The sequence below is a fragment of the Glarea lozoyensis genome (assembly GCF_000409485.1).
Source record: "Glarea lozoyensis ATCC 20868 chromosome Unknown GLAREA15, whole genome shotgun sequence".
NCBI classification, from domain to species: Eukaryota; Fungi; Ascomycota; class Leotiomycetes; order Helotiales; family Helotiaceae; genus Glarea; species Glarea lozoyensis.
The window spans coordinates 2,091,714-2,114,753 of record NW_007360989.1 but is presented as its reverse complement, the minus strand read 5'-3'; the positions used below and the strand labels follow the sequence as shown (position 1 = coordinate 2,114,753).

General features: G+C 45.1%; 8 protein-coding genes across 8 annotated transcripts; 3 read left to right on the top strand and 5 right to left on the bottom strand.

Moving 5' to 3' along the window:
- Positions 1-263: 263 nt before the first annotated feature.
- On the top strand, positions 264-2,834 carry GLAREA_06509 (Zn2/Cys6 DNA-binding protein; the record flags this gene model as incomplete). Its single annotated transcript, XM_008081922.1, has 11 exons — positions 264-351; positions 402-433; positions 501-995; positions 1,049-1,076; positions 1,126-1,193; positions 1,246-1,344; positions 1,401-1,422; positions 1,477-1,709; positions 1,846-2,052; positions 2,099-2,547; positions 2,603-2,834. The coding sequence occupies 11 exons, from the start codon at positions 264-266 to the stop codon at positions 2,832-2,834; spliced, it is 1,953 nt and encodes a 650-aa protein (XP_008080113.1).
- Positions 2,835-3,798: 964 nt separating this feature from the next.
- Positions 3,799-4,170, bottom strand: GLAREA_06508 (uncharacterized protein; the record flags this gene model as incomplete). The annotated part of the gene is made up of 1 exon (XM_008081921.1): positions 3,799-4,170. The coding sequence occupies one exon, from the start codon at positions 4,168-4,170 to the stop codon at positions 3,799-3,801; it is 372 nt and encodes a 123-aa protein (XP_008080112.1).
- Positions 4,171-5,542: 1,372 nt separating this feature from the next.
- Positions 5,543-6,208, top strand: GLAREA_06507 (uncharacterized protein; the record flags this gene model as incomplete). Its single annotated transcript, XM_008081920.1, has 1 exon — positions 5,543-6,208. One exon carries the CDS (start codon positions 5,543-5,545, stop codon positions 6,206-6,208), a length of 666 nt encoding a protein of 221 aa, XP_008080111.1.
- A 2,256-nt stretch (positions 6,209-8,464) lies between these two features.
- Positions 8,465-9,607, bottom strand: GLAREA_06506 (NAD(P)-binding Rossmann-fold containing protein; the record flags this gene model as incomplete). The annotated part of the gene is made up of 1 exon (XM_008081919.1): positions 8,465-9,607. One exon carries the CDS (start codon positions 9,605-9,607, stop codon positions 8,465-8,467), a length of 1,143 nt encoding a protein of 380 aa, XP_008080110.1.
- Positions 9,608-10,073: 466 nt separating this feature from the next.
- Positions 10,074-10,687, top strand: GLAREA_06505 (uncharacterized protein; the record flags this gene model as incomplete). The annotated part of the gene is made up of 3 exons (XM_008081918.1): positions 10,074-10,485; positions 10,535-10,558; positions 10,611-10,687. The coding sequence occupies 3 exons, from the start codon at positions 10,074-10,076 to the stop codon at positions 10,685-10,687; spliced, it is 513 nt and encodes a 170-aa protein (XP_008080109.1).
- Positions 10,688-11,208: 521 nt separating this feature from the next.
- GLAREA_06504 (Phospholipase D/nuclease) lies at positions 11,209-14,097 on the bottom strand (the record flags this gene model as incomplete). The annotated part of the gene is made up of 6 exons (XM_008081917.1): positions 11,209-11,894; positions 11,948-12,623; positions 12,673-13,312; positions 13,363-13,573; positions 13,620-13,748; positions 13,809-14,097. The coding sequence occupies 6 exons, from the start codon at positions 14,095-14,097 to the stop codon at positions 11,209-11,211; spliced, it is 2,631 nt and encodes an 876-aa protein (XP_008080108.1).
- Positions 14,098-14,847: 750 nt separating this feature from the next.
- Positions 14,848-17,650, bottom strand: GLAREA_06503 (uncharacterized protein; the record flags this gene model as incomplete). Its single annotated transcript, XM_008081916.1, has 8 exons — positions 14,848-15,267; positions 15,317-15,673; positions 15,725-15,763; positions 15,811-16,235; positions 16,282-16,425; positions 16,531-16,814; positions 16,862-16,870; positions 16,920-17,650. 8 exons carry the CDS (start codon positions 17,648-17,650, stop codon positions 14,848-14,850), a joined length of 2,409 nt encoding a protein of 802 aa, XP_008080107.1.
- Positions 17,651-18,718: 1,068 nt separating this feature from the next.
- GLAREA_06502 (uncharacterized protein) lies at positions 18,719-19,680 on the bottom strand (the record flags this gene model as incomplete). Its single annotated transcript, XM_008081915.1, has 2 exons — positions 18,719-19,358; positions 19,439-19,680. The coding sequence occupies 2 exons, from the start codon at positions 19,678-19,680 to the stop codon at positions 18,719-18,721; spliced, it is 882 nt and encodes a 293-aa protein (XP_008080106.1).
- Positions 19,681-23,040: the final 3,360 nt, after the last annotated feature.

Here is a 23,040-nt window from a genome sequence, read left to right as displayed (position 1 = left end):
GTCAAAGCTTGTGTCTCCATGCATTTTCTTAACGTGCTTAAGCATTTTGGATTAATATTCGGTGCCAAGTTCTGTGTGGACCCTTCTATCATGCGCTCGTTCTGTTTTAGCACCGACATGAGTTGACGATATGACCGTCCCGTCAGCCAGAGCGGGAAATTCTAGTTACACGGCATGATGAGTTTATCGGCAATAAAGTAGAATCATTGCGATCTCGACCTGTTATGAAAGTTTTCGATATACTCACATTTAAATTGACGAAAATGGCCGACTACCAAGGTTCCAAGCGACACAAGAGGTTAATCCGTCGTCGCGGTGCGTGCGAAGTCTGCAAGCAAAGAAAAGTACGCTGTGAGTTGACAGTAAAATCAGATAATGATATTTCTCCTAAAATTAATTAGGCGATGGAGGAAAGCCATGTGGCCAATGTCAAGTAAGTTTTTCTCAGCCATGTACCTTGTTGGTATCGGAAATATGCTGTGTTGACCAGTAAAAACTAGAAATCATCATGTGACTGTCGCTATAAAGTCATAAATCATTCCCGAAGAGGATCAGAAGAGGCGTTCGGTGGTGAAACTTCTCGACACTCCCTTGATCCAGACCAACAGTCCAATCAGTGTTCCCCAGAACTCACGTCTTTGTTATCACCCCCAAGAAGCCTAGATATTACGAAATGGCTTCCTTCAGCACCCTTGGTAAACGCAAGGGATACAGTGGCATCGACTACAGATGATTTGTTGGCAAAACCGGATATCACAAGTACACTGGACTTCTCGATCCAAGAGCATCATTTTATGGAATCCGACTGGAACGCGTTGAACGAAACATTTGATTTTGAAGACGGAACAATCTCAGCAGACTTCTGGCAGTCTCTCGAGTCTCAGAATCTCTCGGGAAGTTCAAGCGTTGATACCGACATGTCCAATGACAATCATCAACGAAGTTTAAGTAGTAGCTCCAACTTTCCCCAAACACGGATAGAGTTAGGGCTCAGTGTAAGATAAATTTATAACCCACCTGCAATCCTTCAATGTTGATCAATTCTTAGGTCCAAAAGCCTGTACTAGCTGACTCTGGTGGGTTTAATTCCGTTCATGAACATTTAAACAAGCTAAATATTAACAGATGACTTCCACTCTATCAATCTAGCTGTGCCTCCATTTTTTCCCGGTTTAAAAGCAGAAAACGTCAAGGTCAGCAAAAGTCAGCAGCAGGAAATTTCCAAAATTCTGAGAAGACTGGCAGCGGGACAACTCTGTACCCTACCTCGTAATTTCTCAAGCGATAGCAATAATCCTTCTCCTTTGCTTCATAGAAGAAGTTTCTATCAAAAATGCATCGACGGTGAGAGTTTCAAGTCAATCAACATATAGACATAGTAAGCTGATGTTACTGTTTAGCTTGCTATAGTGACCCACAAGGGTAAGCTTTATCAGAGGCACGTAGGCTAATCGGTTAGAATTGATCTTTTCTTAGATAGGAAGATTGTGGAAGATGCCATTGAGCACACAGAACATCAATCGACGAAGGATCCCATTTCCTTAGCGCTAGTAAATGCTGTGCTTGCACTTGCTGCTCATTATCTCAACTCCCACGAAAACTACCATGCGCCCGAAAAGCCATCATATAATGCATTTGTACTATTTGATAAGGTATTCTCAGTTCGTCATCAGCTAACATCAGGCACAATCTCATTACTGGACATGCAGGTAAGAAAGACTAAACTTTGCGAAAGCAATAGAGAACCTTAAACTTACGCTGGACAGGTTCTATTAGTAATGGTAAAACTCCGCTTTTTAGATCCCCAGCCGACTTATTTGATAGGACAACTGACGCAACTGAAAGATTTATTTTTCGATCCGTGCAGGATCAACAGCAACTCCAGAACTTATGATGGCCTCCATGCAATGTATGCAGGCCCTTCGCTTGAACGACTGTGGATCAATATATCGAGTATACCCAAAGGATGCGGATCAGAAGCAAGCGCGAAAAGCTTTATGTTTCTTGTACTGTATGGAAAAGCCGTATTGTTTACGATATAGGATGTTTTCTGTAAGATGTTTGTATGGGCTCGCGAGACTGTCTAACTTACATATAGATACTGAATGATAAGTTTGTGGAAAACGTTCCACAAGAGGTCACCGAAGATTTCAACTGGCTTTCGACTCAATACCATTTTTCAACTTTATGCTCCAACATGTCTCGCAAGCTGTACGGGAGTAATGGGAGAACGCTACATTATGGCAGGTTGGAATCTGCGCTAAGGGGCTGGAAAGAAATGCTCCCGTTCTCTGATGATTTTGATAGCCAAAAATCGTACAACTACTCTGCACTCAGTACAACAGACCGAAGGGTGCGCTTGAGGAACCTCTTTCAATATCACGAAACTCTTATTACGCTATTCATGGGTGCCCTAGATTTTGACGAATCAGCACACGACACAGTTGATTTTGACCAGGCGCAAAAAGCTGAGATTTGCGCTGCATCAGCAAGAAAAATCCTAACTGTAAGCTGTCAACTGAGTACAGCTGATTTTCAAGAAAACTGGTTTGTGTTCATATGATCTAGCAGCTACTTGGAGGTTCGCTAACGCTTGTGATAGGCCCTTGTACCATCTGGTGTGTGTTTCAACATACGTCTTGTCAGTTTTCATTATTCAAAAGCCAGACAATCGGAAAGATTTGTCATATCTCGGAATGGCATTAGGATTTTTCGGGAGATTATCCCTAAACACCGATTTGCTGTTCGAGGTACCGTTTGACGAAGTTACAGAATTGGTTAGATTCGTTCACGAGACAGTGAAGAATTATTCTCAGCAAAACAAAGAAATTTGAAGCAAGCTGTACATGTTTTGATGAGCTGACGCTAAGCGTGAGGCGGTGGTGTGAGCAATTGAATTAGTACTCGGACGAGAAGAAGATATGATGAGTGTCGACTCCTTGATCGCGCCCGAAGAGATCGACTCACAAACATACATACATACAACATCAGTCTTCTCCGTCTCCCAAAAGCTTCACGGGCGCGTCTACTATTTCTCTAATTATCAACCCATCGTTTATCGACGGTACCGTCAATAATCCAGTATCTTGATAGAGAAAACCTTTGACCTTTACCCATATCTTGCGCTTATCGAAAATTGAAGGTATTCCGTGCTGAAGGCGCTCCACATCAATGGGGCTTCGTGTTTCTCAACTTTCAGTACTCTTCACTCTGGCGGCAAAAGAATCCGTTGCACTTTGTCAACTTACATTTACTCGAGACTTCGTAACCTTCAAATAATTGTTAGGATTTTTATTATACGCTGTGATACTGCTTCATCTTCAGAAGTTATCAATCCCCACCCTCCCAAAACCCAATTCTTGGGGGATTTTTGCTAGAACCTTGGGGTTATGGTGATGATGAAGGAAAGACCAGTCAATGAGGTAATCCTATTCAAGACCTGCAATGACTCTTTGGTTTACGATACAAGTCGACCTTTCAATTATCATATGGAACTTCTTCGGAATCACATGAATGAGGCATAGTGGAGTAGAAGTTGCCCATAGATTAGATTTCTGGGTAGACATAGGGAGAGAATCCCCCAAGACAACAAATCTGATGCAATCCCGGTATTGATGAGCTTCAAGTGCAATTCAAAATTCGAGGAGTCCGATAAATAAGAAGCAAGTCGAAATATCAATACTCCAGCATCTTTCACTCATCCGCCCTGCCCTCCGTCACCCTCTTCTTTCACGCCCTCACACCCAAGTCTCTATCAACTCTTTGATATAATCCCCGTTTTGAATGTTTGCCTTGGGATTATTTCTTCTCAACCTCGTATTCTTCAAACTTCGGGCTCTTGTTGCCAGTGGCTTGACGCTTCACGACTTCATGATCCTCGTATTTTGGGCTCTTGTTGCCAGTTGTTTGGCGTTTGGTGACTTCATAGTCATCAAATTTTGGGCTCTTGTTACCGGTTGTCTGACGTTTCGTAACTCCATAATCCTCGTACTTCGGGCTCTTGTTGCCGGTTGTTTGACGTTTGACAACTTCATAGTCTTCGAACTTTGGGCTTTTGTTACCAGTGGTCTGGCGGCCGAGAATGCCAATGGCGTTGCTGCCTCCCATGATAGGAGAGGCGATGATAGCGGTCAGCAATGCTGCGACGGAGGCGAGGTGTCCAAACTGCATCTTGTATATCTGAATAATGAATTGACTTATCACAACGATTGAGTATGATCAACGGATGTTGATCAAAAGATAATACCAATCTAGAGACTCGGTCGAGGCCATATATAGTTCAGCAACATTTTCTGACCTTCTAACATCATTCGTCTCGGAACACTTCCTTTTGCCGAACCCTGTCGGCTGATTGAATTCACGGCTTACTGTCACACACCAATAGCCGGTATCCGAGTAGATAGTCCCGACATTTTTTCCATCTATCTTTAACGAATGCAACAGATCCGTCTTTGAAGACCAGTCCGGGATTCATATCCGAAAGACCGGCTTACGGGAATATAGCGTCAGTCGAGCGTTTCATTTCATGGTCAGTACCGAAATGACAGATGGAAGATTTTAAAAGTGGGTTTCCAGTACGACGAAAGCAGTTGTCTTCGGATCAAAGAACTCATTTACCATTTTTATGCTACAAAATAACCTTGGTTGTGAATTAAAAACCAGCACTTATGTACGCAACATTCAACAAAAGAGAAATTGAATTAATTGTACATAATACATTAGTTCTGTAGCTACATATTTAAGTTCATTCCTGCTATCAAGCAACAAAAATCAGATATTTGTTGCAAACAACATACACTGTTGATAATAGAGCTTCTGTTAAATTAATACTGTTAAATGGCAATTTTTTCGTATGTAAAGCCGCCAAACTTGTAATATCTGGGACAAACTGAGCCGTTTTCTAGTTGCGTGGCCAAAACAAGATCACTGCACGCTTTAAGACTTGTATGATTTCCTTCCCTAACCACCACAAATGGTCTACTTGCGCGTGATAGAGAAAACCGACCAGGCCTGGATGATTATATCAGTTTTGGAAACCCCGTTTCGACAATCCGGCTCACCGTTTGGTGCCGAGAAAAATACATTGTAGTTCAACCTCATTCTCTAATATGTGATACTTAGTTCTCCAATTGGATCGCCAACGACACAATTTCCTTTACCCGGGTCTTTGAGGCTTAGTAGCCCACTTGTGGCATAATCCTTGTTTGGATTGAAAAACTGGCAGCGCGCGCTCGAGTAAGGTCCTCCAAGTCCTCGGTTCAAATTCCGAACCGAGCCCCTTCCAAGAGATACCGACTACGAATTACCAGTTTCACATCGCCGAAAAGTTCTTATCCTTAACAAAACTCTAAACCTCTCCTTACAAAGCCGATAATGTCTCAGTACTACTGCACAATTTATTATTCGACCAGCAGGCGCACTAAGAGGTGCGACTTTGGTAAGTTTCCCCGGACTATAAATAATTCTTACTAACAAACGTATTGCTTTAGAACGTCTGGTAAGATTGATTATCAACTCATCCCGAAGGCTCGGTATCTAAACAATGGAATCCGATGAAGAAGACGACACCCTGCTGGAGCATGAGTCTAAGCAGCACAGCGATCAAAGGCGGGTTCAATCGTTGCCTGTTAGAGAGAGACTCATTTGGATGTTTTCTATCTGCGGACTTTGTACTATCTTTGCACTCTGGGTCACGGTCAGAAGCGATTTTGAACTTGCCCCGATATTTAACGCTGAGCCGATGCGGAATCCATGTGGTAACAGTCCAGATAAAGCGAAGAAGAGGGGCTGCGAGTGGGATGTTCTTTCCTTTTGTTGGCTGCCACAAGAGTGCCTTGACCAGGAAATTACAGAGGAGTTTCGGAAAGCTGGCCCTTGGACGTTTTATGGTGACGAGAATAGAACCACAGTGGTAAGCGAAGAGGAATTTGGAATGGATACCAAGAAGGTCTGGCTCACGAATGAGCTGCATTCGACGCACTGCGCTTTCAGTTTGTTGAAGTTTCACAAGGCTTTGTCAAGTGGAAAAATGGTCCATGGACAACTGCCATTATCACATACGCATCACTGTTCACAGGTCCTACAGTCGAAGGGTGACCCTCAGGCGATTGAAGTCTATGCAATTATACAATATCCTGGCTGTGGCTACTTCTCACAAAGTTTTCCGGGAATTAGTTATTCGGCCAAGCCGAGCGGCGAGCTTGGGTGAAAGATGATTAGGGCAAGACAAAAGATTTGTATGGGACAATTTTATGTTATTCTGGCTCAGACTAAAAGCACATTCGTAACAAATTAACAAAATAACAAAAGACATAACATTTGAGACCCCCCGTCAATCTCTAGGGAGTAGTTGAGATGGGAGCAATTAGCTAACTATTGTTTTCCGAAATCCGAAGCATTGCAAGATGGTAGGGGATGTCGTCTTAACCGAGCTCGGAATTTAAGCGAAGGGGGTTCTCGGCTACAAGAATCCCACCTCTTTCAGATTGCCAGTCATTATACTTCGATTGATCTGACGTGCTTAAATTGCTTTCATCATTATTTCTATTGACACACTATTTTGTTCGAAAATCACTACTGAAAAACCTTGTGAAAATGTCGATGAAGGCGCAAGACTGGCATATTAGTGATAGTAGTGTTAGTAATAGTTAACGGCCGTTAACGGCCTACCGTTTCGGTATCTCTTAAACGGACGCTAAGATTAGCCGTTACTTAGCGTCCGTTAAGGCTTTTATAAAACGGACGACCGTTTACCTTAGTGTTATAATCCGTTTAATACACGGCGACCTATAAAGGATTATTAAAGATATACTAATTTCGGTATATTTTTTATTAGTCTAAAGTTAAGGCTAAGTCGGGTATTCCTCGAGATATAGATTATAGCTTTATTTTAAGGGGTTACCGCCTAATACTACTAGTTTCTAGTCTAATTCGTTATAATAATACTACTAAAGAACTCTTAGTTCAGACGAATTTTAACCCCCCTAAACGGTTTTAAACGGCCGTTAACGGCGCTAAATTATTAACGGACGGCCTTTTAGCCCTCTAAAAACGTACCGCGCTCGAGGTACCTAAACGGACGACGGTTAACCGTCTTAGCGTCCGTTAAATTCCGTTTCAACTATTGCAAACACTAAGTAATAGAGACACGTCTGTCCACTCTTTTCTTTCTCCTCACGTTTAAAATGAGAGCCGCCTGTAAACACTGCCTTTACTACTTCGGAAATCAAATATCTCAAGTGTAGCGTCAGATCAAACCCTCTAGATATATCTTTTGGAAGTTCCAGTGCCAAGCGAGAGACATTCCTGGACCCAATTCTATCGCGTACGAAAACCAGCAGTCGGCGATAGACAAAGCAGACAGCCCTACATGCGTTGAACATCACAATGGCATCGCTTTTCTGGCTACTCCTTGTTCGCTTGGGTTTCAGTCCGCCTAGCAAGCACAACGAAAAAGCTCGACTTAATACATGCGGCAATTCCGCTGCCGAAGCAACTGCTCTTAGGTGCGAGTTTGATTCACTGAGCGTTATGTGGATACCCAAACCCTGTATGAATTAGGAAAATACAAAAGAGGTCCTTGCGCAGGGTCCACGGCCAGCTTATACCGATGATAATAGGGCCGCGCTCGTATCAGAGGAGGAGCAAGCACAAGGAGCTACATACTAGACGAGTCTTGCGGAGCAACCTCTTCTACTCCATATAGTAGCTCGGTTTCTACTCGTAAATATTTGTTTAAATCTGCCTCAAAACAGATAGTGGAGTTGTCTGTAACAGTCTTTCTAGACTTTGCTTCTGAGAATCCATCAATTTTATAGATTATCGAGGTACCTCCCTCTGAGTAATTCGAACATACGACACTGTCATAGTATAGTCTTTCCCAGATTCCATCTGCTTTTTCTCCCATGACCCCAATTGAGCCGCTGTCGGTTTTTAATTCTGCGAGAACGCTTGTTCATCAAAAAGCGATAGTCCCAGTGTACCACATTATGAAGGTTTCAACAGTTTAGCGACTTTCTCATTATTCTGGGGCAAGCACGCTGCGCAAAGGTGAGCTACAAATTGAGGATCTCAGCCGAAGAGTCTACAGTATAGAGTGTGTTCAAAATTTCAATGTAAAGTCTGCATGTGCTCATTCTCAGAGAAGCTGATTACAATTCTCTGAAATACATGTGGTGCTCACACAGTAAGTTATTATGAACAACACTACTAGACTATAAATCCGACTGGAAGAGATAATCGAGAAAGCTGACAATATGAATTTGCAAAACTTACTGCAGTTAGTTGCCCTTCAGCTAGGCCCAAATATCTGGATAAACCAACTGCATTGCCAACATGACCAACTGCACAAAGCAATTGCAGAGGAGCATTTCAAATCTCACCACCAATCGGCATCCACAATGCGCACTGGTCATAATCACAGTTCTGATTGTTCTAAACCAAACTAAGATACAAGAAATACCAATCATACAGTTTTCTTGGTCTCGAGAGCTTTCGCCGCCTCATCCATGAACCACTTGCCGCCTTTCTCGATCCCCTCGCGGATACTCACCTTAGGCTTATAACCCAAAAGCCTCTTCGCTTTTTCACCATTCATGGTTCGTTCAATAGTCGTCAATCGTACAGCTTCTCGCGTCACAAGAGCCTGTTCAGATCCCCAACTACGAATCCAAGTACTATACTCGCTTATAAAAGCCATTAACAAAGCAACCCACTTCGGAACAACTCTAACATCCTCGTTCTTAATCGAGAACCCCACCGACGCAGAGATAAGACGGTTAAACTCCCAAAACAATATTCGTTCATCATTGGTAACATTGAAAGTCTCCCCATCGATCCTCATACCTTTTGGCGGAGCTGCCTTGCCATGAGCTCGTAAAAGAGCATACGCCGCCAATAAATGCGCATCAACAAGGTTTTTGATGTAAATAAAATCGTATTGATTTTTCCCGGGCCCGATCTGGAATTTTCCTTTGCCTTGTCGACATGAGGAGACAATCTTGCCCATGCAGATTGTATCTCGTTCGCCAAAGGCCGTCGCGGGTCGCATTGATACAGTCAGCATGGAGGAGTCCCCACGTTTTCGATTTGCGGCTAAGATGAGGGCTTCGGCTTCTGCTTTTGTGAGTGTGTATACTCGTTTCTGGACGGGGTATTGGAGAACAGGTAGGTTTTCGTCGGCGTTGATGAGGTCTGAGATGTTGTCGTGAATAACTGACGAGGTTGAGGTATTGATGAACGCCTTCACGCTGCCAATTTTCTCTGCTGCGTCAAGCAAATTCTGAGCGCCATTGATATTAACTCTTTGAAAGACTGACACGTCCAACGTGACCATAGAGTCAGGACAAGCGACATGGAAGATCGTGCAGGGACGGGCAGCAGACATTGCAGCTTCAACATCTTCTAGCCTTGAAATATCGCCGGTGTGGTACGTGACACGCGGGTCATTGAGACGGTTGGGTGTAGTATTGATATCAATGACATGAATTTGGCAGGTAGGTTCCGAAGCGAGGATCTCTTCAACAAGATGAGAACCAATGAATCCGCATCCACCTGTGATGAGAACTGGGCTCAGTGGAATGATTTCTGTTGCAATAGAATTCGCCATGCCTGTAAGTAAGTTAGAGGATGCAATGTGTGCCGCTAAAGATTAGGTGATAGGAGATATCACAAGTATTCGGGAGAGGTGATGACTTCGAATGCATTCTTTAAAGTTGGTTCGGCTTGACAAACGTGGGTTGGTTGGTTGGAAAACAGCGGCTAAGGGAATAATTAAATTCAGGCAGAAAAGAAACCAGCAGAAGAACTTAATCATCCCATGTCTGTTGGTTGGGAAGTCTCGCTAGGTAAGCTATCAGGTACCATAAGCCAACAATATACGAGCTAATCCACACAACGGCCTTGTATGTTGGTTACCGAGAAAAAACTACCTGCAGCGTTCACTTGAGCAGTTTTCCAGTTCCTGCATATATACCAGCCCATTATTAAGAAAAGAAAAACCAAAGTCACTTGTACTCAATCTCACTTTCCCCTTCCTCTACTACATCCCAATTTCCCAAAAATCACTCGTAAAAATGGCCAGCGGCAGCATCAAATGCACCTACCCCACCGACGCCGGCGCCCTGGCAGGAAACTACTACTCCTTCCACGCCCGCGTCACCAACTCCACAAACGCAATCTACAACGACCTCTACCTCTCCGTGCTCTCCGCCTCGCCCACCGCCGCACATCTGACCCCAGAGGCGCTCTCCCTCTTCTGGCTCGCAGGCAACACGCAGCAATCGTGCACGCGCTCCGCGCCGCTGTGTACAGTCGTCGATGGCCGAGCGGAGTATTGTCTGAATATCAATCCGAATACGGGGGGGTTGGCGGCGGTGAGGCCGGTGGAGGTTGTGGGTGGGGTATTTTTTACGACGGATCATTTTTATGTTGAGAGTGAGGAGGTGCCGTTGGGGTATTGGATTGAGAATCAGGGAGGGTATTTTGGTGAGTGATGCCTTGGGGGGTTGTGGGATGATTGCTAATGGATGTGTAGCTTGTACGGATGGGTTTGGTGAGAGTAGGTACTTCTGATGTTATATTTTTCATTGATGGCTAATTATGCTGTGTAGTTTCTGTGTATTACAGGCTTAGTACTGCGAGTACACCAAGGGGGTGTAGTGATATCTCGCTTAAGATATTGCACTAGGAGGGAGTCTACCGGGAGTATGTTCTAATATCAAAACACAGCTAAATTTACTCGTTGTAAAGATCTGTTTTATCAAAAGTTGCGACAGTTAGCTACGCCTTGAATTGTCATTTGAGACGTTTAAGTGTGGAAAAGGATTGGAAAAAGAAACACTCTAAACATAATCGAAGAAAATTTTAATGTTTCGAGCTTCTCCTTATTCCTTCGTTGTGTTACTTTTGAATAACATGCGCAGAAACATTAGTGTTTCTTAAGAAGAATATAACTCTTCACTAACTCTCTCCTGTGAAAGATTTAACGTCTTTCGTGGTCCGTGTAACTTTGCAATCAGAGGGAAAAGGGTGAATTTCCAAACAAAACCAAATCGAGATGAGAAAACGTAGATTCCAAATGCCTGCGTTGTACAACTTCTAGGCCAGTATTCATTCAACACCTCTCGTTCCTAAAGCAGATAACAGGTGTTTATGATCTAAAGTTATTGTGAAATAATCCTCATCTAAATCCACGCACTCCCGAGCAACCTAAGTATAAACCTCATTCGTCAAACTATTAAAACTCAACCCCTCAACCGCAAAATCCACCCCCTGCATAAACCTCAACGGCATCTCCACAAGCGTCCCCCTCACCCTATTCAGCTCCTCCTTCAACTCCCCCACACCACCAGGAAACTCCTCCGTAACTACATGGCCATATTCATACCTACTAGGCGTCACATCCTCGCCTTCACCCTTAGGAACGAATAAAGCGCCGAAGAACTCCTCGTATTCCTCCCAGGTCGTCACGTTGTCTGCTGGCACGCAGTGAAACGCCTTACTGAAGACGGCGGTGTTGACAGCGGCTGTTTCGTTCCAGAGGAGGTCGAATTCATCACTCAATACATCTCTGACCAACAAATCACCAGGGGAGTCCCAATCGTAAATATTAGGATACCTATTTACCGGTTCGAAATTCTCATTCGGCTGATCGCAGATCTGATGTGGTAACAAGCCCAGATGTTTACGGAACAGCTGGCGACGTAGAGAACTTGCGTACGCGGATGCGGTGTACTCCTGTCCGTTCATGAGGGAGGAGACGGGCGTGGGATCGTCGATTAGGACGGCGATTTCCGAGTCGTGGTTGCCGAGCTGGGAGCGGTCGTTGAGGTTTGCGGAGCCGCAGATTACGATGCGGTCGTCGGCTATGAGAACTTTCGAGTGGATGTAGAGTTCTGGAAAATGTTAGTGAGTGTTTGGGTAAGTGGGAGGGCGTTTGGGCTCCTACCTTCGCTTACGAATGCGTTCATTTCCGCGTCTGGACTTCCGCTCCAGGGGATCTCTGTGATGGAGGGACCGCCGTCCATGTAACATGCACTGACGCTGTCGAATTGACTAGTGTCTTCACCGGATGCGGCTTGTTGGTATTGATCGTATTGCCGATTTGGTTGGCCATATTGTGCACCGGTTTCTTCACCTCGACCATCGTAGCCTGCACCTACTAAATCATCATGCTCGCGTCTCGCATCCTCGTAATCGACACCACTGGCATCCTCGACTCTAGACATGGAACTTCCAGTGTTAAGACGATCGTAATTTCTCAGATTGTAGAATCTGATATATTGTCCAGCATCAGGAACACCTGCTTTCTGGATCTCTTCAATGATACTGTGACCTCCTCGGCAAATGCTTTGATATTGATACTCCATGATCGCACGTGTACCAAGACTGTCGTCGGCGTGTAAATCACCTGCAAACGCAGGAACAGAAGGCATAAGAACAATGACCTTGTATCGTTGACCGGACTCATAGGCTCGAACGACACGCTCTACGAGAGCCGCTCCAATTTGGTTCTTAACTGGACTTTGATGTTCACCAGTTGCGGTGATGAAGAACTGGTTTTCGATGTACACAAAGTGCTCACTGTTTTTGATCACATTGATATAAGCGTTGGCGATGGAGTGCTAGACCGATTAATACTATGCGTGAAATCTCGTCAGATGAACAACTTACCTCCAAAGGCACACCCGCACTCCACTTCGTACAACTCCTAAGCAACTGTACCGACACCCCATTTGCGCTCGGTCCTTGCGGGTCATCATCATGCGAGATCAGTCCCATCTGTTCCCTAAACGCACTAAAGTGATGTCGTCTTCTTGGAGCTCCCTCTTGTTGATATCCATCCGGCGGAGCATCGAATTCCCCACCCTTAGGCTGCTCCTTCATGGGCGTCGTATTGAAGCCATCAAAATTATAATAGCCCCCCTGGATCTTCGAAGTCTCCAGGGTCAACGGCTCATATCCCTTTCCAGGGATATTGTATTTTTCCTTGTAAATGAAATTCCATCGCTGGACGAAATGGGCTTTAAGATCGTCGACCACAGGTCCTCTCAAACAAAGGGAGATATCGGACCATCCCATTCGAGAGTTCTTGGTTCTGTCGAGCTTATTCTGATCCCAATGTTCTACGTCAGCAAAGTCAAAGACTCGTGCGTTATTGAAATCTTGACCAGGAAATAGAGCTTTGTTCAGATCTGTGGGATGGACATCAGCGATCGGATGGGAGTTAGTATCCCAGCGCCCGAAACACAGATCAAGACCACCCATGAAAGCGATTTCGCTGTCGACAAGACATAGTTTCTCGTGATGAGCCCTTTCATGTAATTAACAAGTCAGTCATTGCTATTTGTTCATACGACTTACCAATACAGCACAATATCCTCACTCGCACCATAAATAGACTCAATCTGCTTCCCCGGAAGCTGCGCAAGATGAAACGGCGAAAACGAGAGATTCTTCAGTCCCTCGATGAGATCCTCGTGTAACTCTTGACCTTTAGGGATGTGATCCGGATGGCGAAATACTCTGATATTCGGATGCACCTCTAGAGCATGTTTGGTGTGTACCGATGCCACTATTTCTTATTAGCCACGAATTTTCAAGATATAAGGAATACTCACAAGTCAGAATCTGAGACACCTCTTTATACACGATAACATTGACCTTCACGCCTCGTTCAGCAGCGGCAATCAACATCCGATCAAGCCGATAATTCTCATTCTCAGACGGTGGTCTTCTCAGGTACAACTCTGACACAAATTAGCAACTCCCGATTTCTAGTAACGTATTCTCTCGAAACTTCAACATACCAGGACTCAACCACCAATCCAAAATCCAAATACTCTCTCTCGCCTCCTCCAGCGCTATTGAAACAGCCCACATATACCCACAACCATCTACATACCACTTCGCATCATTGCCTGTCCTCGTCGGTGCAAAGCTATGGAAGCGGTTCGCTGGTGCGGTGTAGCTATTCGCATCGTAAGATTGTTGCTGGTCGGAGTGTTCTTGCGGACGATTATCATTCTCGTTGTTGTCGCCGAATGCTTCTTGGATGCCATCTTGGATCTTGGAGGTGAGGTTGTCGAAGAATGACATTTTGTTTGATTGTCGTGGATCACGGGATATTGATGGATGCAAACAGATGAGCGGTCTACCGTGATCTCCTCAGAAAGAAGTTCGTTGTGCTGATATATATCGCAAACACGCTCTCACTCTTCTTCGTCGTCGCGCACCCTCAAATACCAAATGCTTATCCTATGCTGCTGATGGATAAGCTGACGACGAGATATCAACTTGGGCTGAGCTGAGTGCTGAGATGTGCTTCATGCGAGGATTACTGGTGCGACAGGTCGGGTGTACTCTGGGACACCGACTCACCAATTAATGTTGTGAATCAAACGGACCTTGGTGAGCTGAAGTGGGCTGCACGAGGGGTCGTGGTGGGGTGATTCGGACCCCTGAAATGAGTGGATGTTGATGCAACGTCAGGAGTCTAGGCTTGGCTGTGATTTGGTGTTGTAGACGCAACATGAAAAATATACTTGAGGGCCACATCAGTTAAGAAATCGAGGGGACGCGATCTTGACTGTTTACGAATTAGATAAAGGCCATAGCCATGGAAACAGGCGACAAGTGGACAAGGTCGTGGATATACTGCGAATTCTCTACATCTTATTCATACACCCAGTAAAAGATTCTAGTATACTTCCAACACAGAACCGAACAGTTACTCCTCTCCTAGATAATAGCAAACCTACAAAACACCACCAAATTTTCCGGGTATCCCCCAAGCACCTCAAAACCAAAACTCCATCAACAAATTACACAGCGCGTGAAAAAGCACACCTAGCCTTTAGGCATAGCAAAACACCTCTCCACGCTCTCAGCATTATTCCCCCACCAATGCGGCATCGTCACGATCTTCCCCGCGCCCATCCCCAGAAACAGAATGAGTAGATTGAGATTAAACCCAGCGTCGAACGCCGCAGCGAGGATATAATTATATCGCGCCCACAATTCGTAGTGCTTACGATATGCCCAGTACATGACGACGTAGCCACCGATGATGCTAGAAGTCGTGCCGGAAGTGAGATTTCCCCAGAAAGCGCCGAGGGTGCAGTAGAAGATGGTGCTGTTCCAGAGGTTAAATTTTGCTTTTGGGAATGTCAGGTGGAGGAGGTAGAGAATTGGAGGGGTGAGTGCGCCGAGTAGGAAGCCGTAGGGAAGAGAACGATATAGATGGCCGGAGAACAGTCGCGTTGGTCCCTGAACGTGTTAAAAATATTTTGCAGAGCCTTCTACTGGATAGACTTACCACTAATACATATTGAGTGGCGACGGTCAAACTACTCGCCAGTCCTTGGCCTGTCCACTGATGTGTCGGGTCGATGACATTTCCAGCGATCAAATCAAATTTGGTATCGAGTACCCAGCGGATGGCTCCATAATTGATGGGAACTCCTATCATCGAGCCAAACACCTGAGAGAAAAAGACTGCCCGCGGCGGAATGTGCATGTAATGACCGATCTTTTGATCTTGAAGCATGATCTGGGCCCGGTACCACGCGTCTCCTGCGATTGTGCTATAAAAGAAAGCGCCAACTGGATTCTTGTAGCCGTCCACAGCATTAACCATCAAGCTGTACAGAAGCTCGTTTGTTGTCCCGATAGGCTATCGCTTGGTTAGTACGATCTTTTAGATATAATCGAGGAGGAAACTTACGAGCTGGAAGTTGGAAACAGCATATAGCCAACCCAGAGGCTTGAACAGGTTAGTCATGTTCTTGACTCAAAGGCTCGTAAACTTACTACTACTACTACAGCCCCGGTAGCTACAGCGACAAAAGCTGTCCACCAAGGCATATATAAATTTGAGGCGCTAATAGTCGTGAAGATTATTATGAAGCTGATAGCCATCAAAACGAGATACCAGTGTAAAGGTACCTCCTCGTAACTTCTCATCAACACATTTAACTGATCAGTATATTGTTCATTGGCGGTTTTGGTGCATCCGGTCTTTCTCCGCTCCCAGTGTTTCTTCCAAGCGTCCTTCAAAGCTGGGTAGCCGAACATTGCCATCCATACCATAGCTGATGTGTATGATGCAAAATCGAAAAACATTCCCCATCGGAGTTGAGCTGAAACATATAGCGGGCCGAGTTCATTGTATGCGGTTTCGTTTAGGGATGGCATAGAGGTCATGATTTGTTTGATTGGATATCTTGTGCCGTTTGCTACTCAAGTTAGTGGCGGTAATGGGACGGCTACCGGGGTAATTACCAGTGTAGAGTCGATTAGACATCAAATGGTGATTCCAACCTCCATTTAAACCACCCCATTTCGCAAGTGGCAGAAGAATCCAGCAGTTGATTACGAATCCCAAGAATACAATGACTTGAGTCCACCATGGGGTTAGGAACAGACCTGTTTCAAGTTATCAGCAATCATAATCCAGTAAGAGTCGTCTTCCTCTGCCGTCGAAGATAATATCGGGAGGTTGAAGATAAAGTGATAAGATCTGGCACTTACTACCCATATCATTGAAAGCGCTGATATTCGACCAATCCAGACTCAAGTTCAAAAATCCCATTCCACCTTGGCCTCCACCTATAAAATTTGCAACCTCATTCTTTGGTGCAACCCAGCACAAGAATGACAGCGACTGCAAGAATGGAAATAAATATTCTGGTAGAAATTGCCACAGCGTGATACCTATCAGAACCAACCAGAAAACGATCATCTGTCGTCGGGATACCGGAGAAGGAGATTCTCGCTGTTTCTTTTGTGTCTCGAATAGGGCGGTCTGACAGAGTCTAGGTAATTGTTAGATTGCTTCATTGGCTAGAATAAATACCCTTACGCTTGGTACCTGACGAAGTTAGTAAACATATATATACTTTGTACCCGGTGTAGCTTACCAAGGATACTGAGGATCATAAACCAAAAACTGCCTTGCAATCGCAGCATAACTGTACCCTATGAAGACGACGGCAATCATAAAAGACAGTGCAACGGCTGGATTGATCTTATTGTCAAAGTACAATTCGGACATCGATATCGGCACAAACGCCAGGTTATAAGTGGCTCCTGAAGATGCTGATAGTGTCACCATGACATGTTCTTTCGGGCTAAATGGACCTGGATTCAGATTGAAGCTCTTCTTCGTAAATGGCAATCGAATTTCCCAAGCCGGTAGAGTCCTTGCCATCCAATCGCCGACATAATTGCTGGCGATCTGAACGAAGAATATCGAATATGGTGCGAATGTCGTTCGGTATTGGTCCAGCTGCGTCAAGAAGGCTCCGGGAACGATAAACAGAAGTGTTAGGAAGAAGTAGCGAAAGGTGAAAACTGATAAGGTAGTGTCATCTACCAAGCTAACCACGCGTCGGACTTGCCAGGGAATATCTCGCAGTAAAGGATCGTCATCTGGTATCTCTTCCACATCTTCATCGATTCCCTTCTCCGTGACATAAGCCGAAATATCCTTCTCGCCTTTCAAGTCAGGTGTCGGGGTCCTTCCAGAGTTGTCGTCGCCAAAAGTCGTTCCTTGTGAGACATTCGAGCTAGATCCGACATTCGTAGACTCCGTAGACTGGATATCATGTTGATACAGGACGTCTCCGTTGACATCTTGCTTCTCCGACATTTTGCTCCCGTTGAAATGCGTACGACTCCCGATATGTTCCTCCACACACCAGAACGGCAGAGATCATCAGTAAGCGACGAGAGATGTCTCAAAGACCATCATGATCAGGCACGTAGGAACCTTTTGAAGGTGTTCATCTTGAAGTCCTGCGGCACATCAGATGTTGGCATTCTCATGGCGTCTGCAGTGTAGTTAGACAATATTGCCTCCACACGGCACGCTGGTGGGCTGGAGCGAGCTGATGGACGTGCACAATTCGACCCAACGACTGTCGCTCAAATTGAAGTACGGACCTCGTGGAGGTCAGGAGCTATCCGGCGAGTCAGCGATCGCAGATAAACCCGCTTGAGGTCTTGGGGCTGGCTTCGCCGTTGGTGCACATGTCGAAACTGGGACTGACATGGGATCTGGGCCGTCTTTCAAAGATTAACTCGAGGCAGGGGGGGCAAGTGGAGGTGTGGACGACCCAATTTGGTGAGCTCGTTCATTTCTGATCCTTTTTCGACCAACAACCATTGATAGATGTTGCAATAAGTGGAGGCTATGCTTATCTGACTTGATAACATTCAGCAGGGGATCTGATTGCCATGTGGACATTCAAAGCGAACAGGAAATAACACGCGTCGCGGTATGTATTTGCAGGACGAACAAGGGAAATTGGAGGATTTTTCAAGCAGCGCGATTCCTCCATGTCGGACAGAGCACCTTGGATGGCTACGAAGCACAACAGCAGCAGCTCGGTAAAAACAGCATAGGGAATCAGACAGCTTCAGTGGAGTAACAGGCGAGGTACTCCGGACCACGGTATTCTCGTTGGAGGTATTTTGATGCAAGACCCTTCTAATTTTGGGACCTTTTCAGCAGATAATTCCAAGTCTTCGAATGAGAGACCTCCGTCGTTCTCGGAACCGAGCAAGTGGTAAGCCAAAGATGCGGGCATCCCCGCCGGAAGAGCTGCGCGGACAGCCAATCGTGCCACTTACCAGAGGTCACCACATGCGACCCAACTGCATTATCCAGCACCTGTTCACTCCTCTCCAGTCCCAGACCAGATCGCCAGTCTGGGCATCAGTCGGTTCGAGCTCTTTTGTTGTCCTCGGAATCAGACTCTCCATGGCCATTCACAGCACCATCGTCAACCTCATCCCGTGCGCGTACCCTTCCCGCACCCTCTCCCAAGGCTCCTTCGCCCTCTCCCTCCCCAATCCAATTGCCATCTGCATCGAAATACTCGCTAACATTTTCGGCTGTGATCCAACCACCGCTGCCGGGGAAAGGTGGTGGAAGTCCACCATCGGATGCGCCTGGTTGAACACCCGGTAACCCGCTGATGCCTTGGTAGCCCACACTTCCCTCGAACATAATGCGGCTATCAGCCTCGCCATCTTCCATTTCATCGTCTTCAAAGGTAGGATCTGGATTCAGATTGGAACAGTTGGATACAGCATCGAAGAGGGGTTGGATGGCTGAATCTGTTCCTGCATCTGTTGAAGTAGGCGCAGGAATTATTGTCAATTCAACCACATCCATTTCCTCGTCCTCGTCCGTTACTGCATTTGGGTCTCCCAGCTCGAGATTCATGTACAGCCCTTGTATTTGTTGGTCTGGGTTCGAAGGGTCGGATAGGCGTTGGATGGCATGCAGAGATATGGCTTGGTAGGGAATGGAGAGGCCAGTGGAGGTGCTTTGATTGAACAGAACCAGACTCCTAGATGGACAATTGGGTGAGCAGATTTTCTCCATCTGGATTAGAGAGCGCAGGAGGTGAGCCGTCTGGTGTTTACATACTCGCTGCTAACAAATATCTCGACCAACTCAACCACATCATCGTCGGATCCCTCGTCTGCTTCCTGGGCAAAGAATGGTAGTTTCGACAATTGGCTTTTGCGCGCGCTTGCTCGTGCATTCGTGGAATGGTAATGGAGGATCGGTGGCCCGTCGAAGAACGATACTGGTGTCCGCGATTGATACTGTCGAAGTGTCACGAAGCTATCGAGGGCCGGTGCGGCGTGTAGTGTGACTGGTGCCATAATTTCTGAATGTGATCGTGATTGATGGTATTTGGTTGTTCTTGAATTGCGACAAGGCTGATGGAAAATTCTGTTGACAATTGCTCAGTCGCGTTCCCCCACAAGGCTGGATGGATTGCCATGTGGGAGAGATGTGGGAGGGCCCGGGCCATGACCCGATCGGTTAGCGTGCCCGACACTTTTCAGCAGCATTTGAACCCCTGAAGAGTCCCGGCGGCGGCTTCCCCACACACCTAACTAAGCTTGAGCACTGAGCACTCAGCGCTCTTCTTCCTAGAACATCATCGACACATCAATTACATCTTTCCAAAGAGCTATGCGACTGCCTGTCTGTCGATCCGGGTTTTTTATACTACTCTAAGGTGATAATAATCTTTTCTTCTTCCACAATGTCCAGAAACCTTTTAGCTCTGATATCTATCATAACAAATCTAGCATTGCACAACGAAGATATTCAACGACGCTTGTGATAACCACAAGGAATTAGAGCTTGACTCTAAATCGGTTTACCTGATGAGCAAGTAGACCACAGATATTCTTAAATAAAGTCTTGTTGAGATGTTGTCCGAATTTGGAGAATATGCTACTTTAGGGATTTCTCTTAAGAATGACTAAAACCTCAGAGCAAATTCGCAGACTACTAGAAAAGTCTTGAAGATGCCAGAAATCACAAAGGGGTTTGGTGCTTATGATGAAGAAGAAAGGTTCTTTTATGCTATAAAACACCACCAGATATGCTAAAATCAAAAATATTGCAATTGTCCAGTTGGCATTCTGTCAACTTGTCTAGCCACTGAAGTCAGCATATGGCTAAGTGAATTTTACATACCATTTTGCACATCTTCTACAACCAGTATACTGAGGTGGCCTTGGCCGTAAAGATCTGTGATAAATCTTCTTTTTTAAGTTATATTTGCTATAGAATTCAGAGGTGAAATTCGAAATCTAAAGCCAACGAAAGGTGTGGTAGATACGAAACTTTGAAATTTATTATTTCACTTTCATCAACTCCTGTCTTAGAGTATAATTAAGATCCGTCCATCGTATCCCCAATAATACCTCCCAGAGTCCACATCGCAAGCTGAATGTCTGTCGCCCGATAGGACATGTAGTAAATCACAAAAGGCAATGGCAACTTCTTTCTGGAGCTATTTATATTAGCAAATCACATGTACTTCCTCGGAATCGAAATGCTCAATGTAAAATTGTCATATAACCCTAATCAGGCAAACTTCTCTGGTGCTGAAGTATTCTCCAGCTTCTAATCGAGAAACGTAGTATCAGACCTACGAAACGACGAGAAGCTTTACTGCACACCAATTAAAAACTGCAAATGATGACTTTAGCAACTCTAATCTATTTGGAAGACAGTTTGGAGGTTGATTTTCAAGATAGAAACCAAGTTTAACTGCCTTGCTATAACCAAGGAATTTCGTCATCTGAAGTGTATTTTGTCTTAGACTCAACCCATTATTTTACTCACTTCGAGTAACTTTGGCTATCTTTTTCAGTGGACTTGACTAATAAGCGTGTATTAGCGAAAACCTCAATACTCTTGATACGAGGTGAATTCAGGTATCCGAGAACTTGTGGAATTTCAGAGATGCTGCTCTACAACCATTAAAGATATACAACAGCCATGCTTGACGAACCTCGGTTCATAAGTGCACAAGCAGGATTCTTCCACAGAAATACCATAAAGATAAAGTACAGTAACCGCAGAAAAAAATTATCCCATCTTTTGTAACCAGCGAGCAGACATAGATCCTTCCGCCCACAAGAGAAAACCACTTCAGAGTTAAGCACGCTTCTTGGGGCGCACGAAATCAAATCAAGCTTTCCAACTCTTGCATTTCCTGTGGTGCATTGCCGTGCGAAGTAACTAGCAAAATGCCAGATTTTTCTTCTGCATGAAAATATGCCATTTTGGACAGACATCGCGTGCTTAGGGACGATGGCCCCGTTTTTTTCACGCAGGTAAACCGCCGAGATCTTTGGGACGGAAAATTTGCGTTGCAGTAATGATTTCTGAGATTGATTGATTTATGGGATGTTAGGCAGGGGAGGTGTGAAGGTGGAATTATTTGAAAGTTTCAAGACCTTCCATGACGTCAAAAATGGAAGAGCTTCAAAGTTTAGATCACGAAGAGTGGGTTTTCTCAACCACCAATAGAGCACCATCTTCAAACTTCCACCTCAGTGAAATATCATATCATCTTCTTCAGTTCAAATTCCCCTTCACAAAAGGGACATGACTCGTCGTTGTGTTGTTTACACCCTTCCTCCTCCTCCAACCCCCCCAAGCAAGTGGGGGACCATCACCTACACCCACCATTGTGTCCACAAATAATCAGCATCACTGTTATTGGTAATGCAAGTAATACAATATGGGACCCCCATTGTACTAGTACGGGTACGGTGGAGATCGCGTGAGCTTTCCGGCCAGGTTGTGGAAGTGATGTCGTTTTAGGGGTTAGCGATGGTGTGCTAGACACAAATCTCTCTCGGGATTATTCAGGCGAGAAATTGTAGTGGGCGTTAAGTGGGTTTATATATTTGCTCTCGTTATTAGAGTAGGTGTCGAAAATATAATGGGAGGTTTGGGTCTGGACGGATATAGCATTTGAAGCGCGACGGGTCCACCAGCTGATTCCAAAACAAGACATGCTTTCCCAATTCGCCTCAATAACCCACAACTTACCGAAAGGTCTAGCTATTTCGATCTCGTAATTCTTTCTCTTGTCTCACAGTGTCCCACAGTCATGGATCAGAAACCCTAGATCAGTCACCGGCATTGCGGTCATCAAGTGGGAAATCGAGCGCCCCCACAACTCAATCGCCACACTTAACAACAGCTGATCTCGTGCTTGAAAAGTGGCCGCGGAGATTTTAAGCTTGTTGTTTTGTGGATGAGATTTGGAGGTTGAAGTGAAGGTATGCTTGGAGGTTGGACTCGGACATAGAAGAAGGAAGCACTTTCGAACTCCATCTCATAACCAAATATAGAAAATACTAAACTGATCTTTCAAGCGTCACAGTAAACCGAAAGGTCGAAAGTTGAATGTGAATGAGTGCCCCCACAACACGGCCAAGTATCACTGGCAATTTTCGGCGTCAGGCTGCGTTGTCAAATACTCACAGGGTACACAGTAATATTGGCCGGTAAGCACCAATTAGAAATTCTTTGTTTGATCTCAGTTAGCAGTGCAACGTCGAACCCGTAAGTTGGAGCCAGTAGGCCAGTAGTAATATTGTAACGATCCGAAATTAACCTACACAAAATCTTCATATTTACCACATAAACTGTACGTAGTTCTCCCTCGATCCGACAAATTCTACTCGTCAGTCAAGTTCCATAAT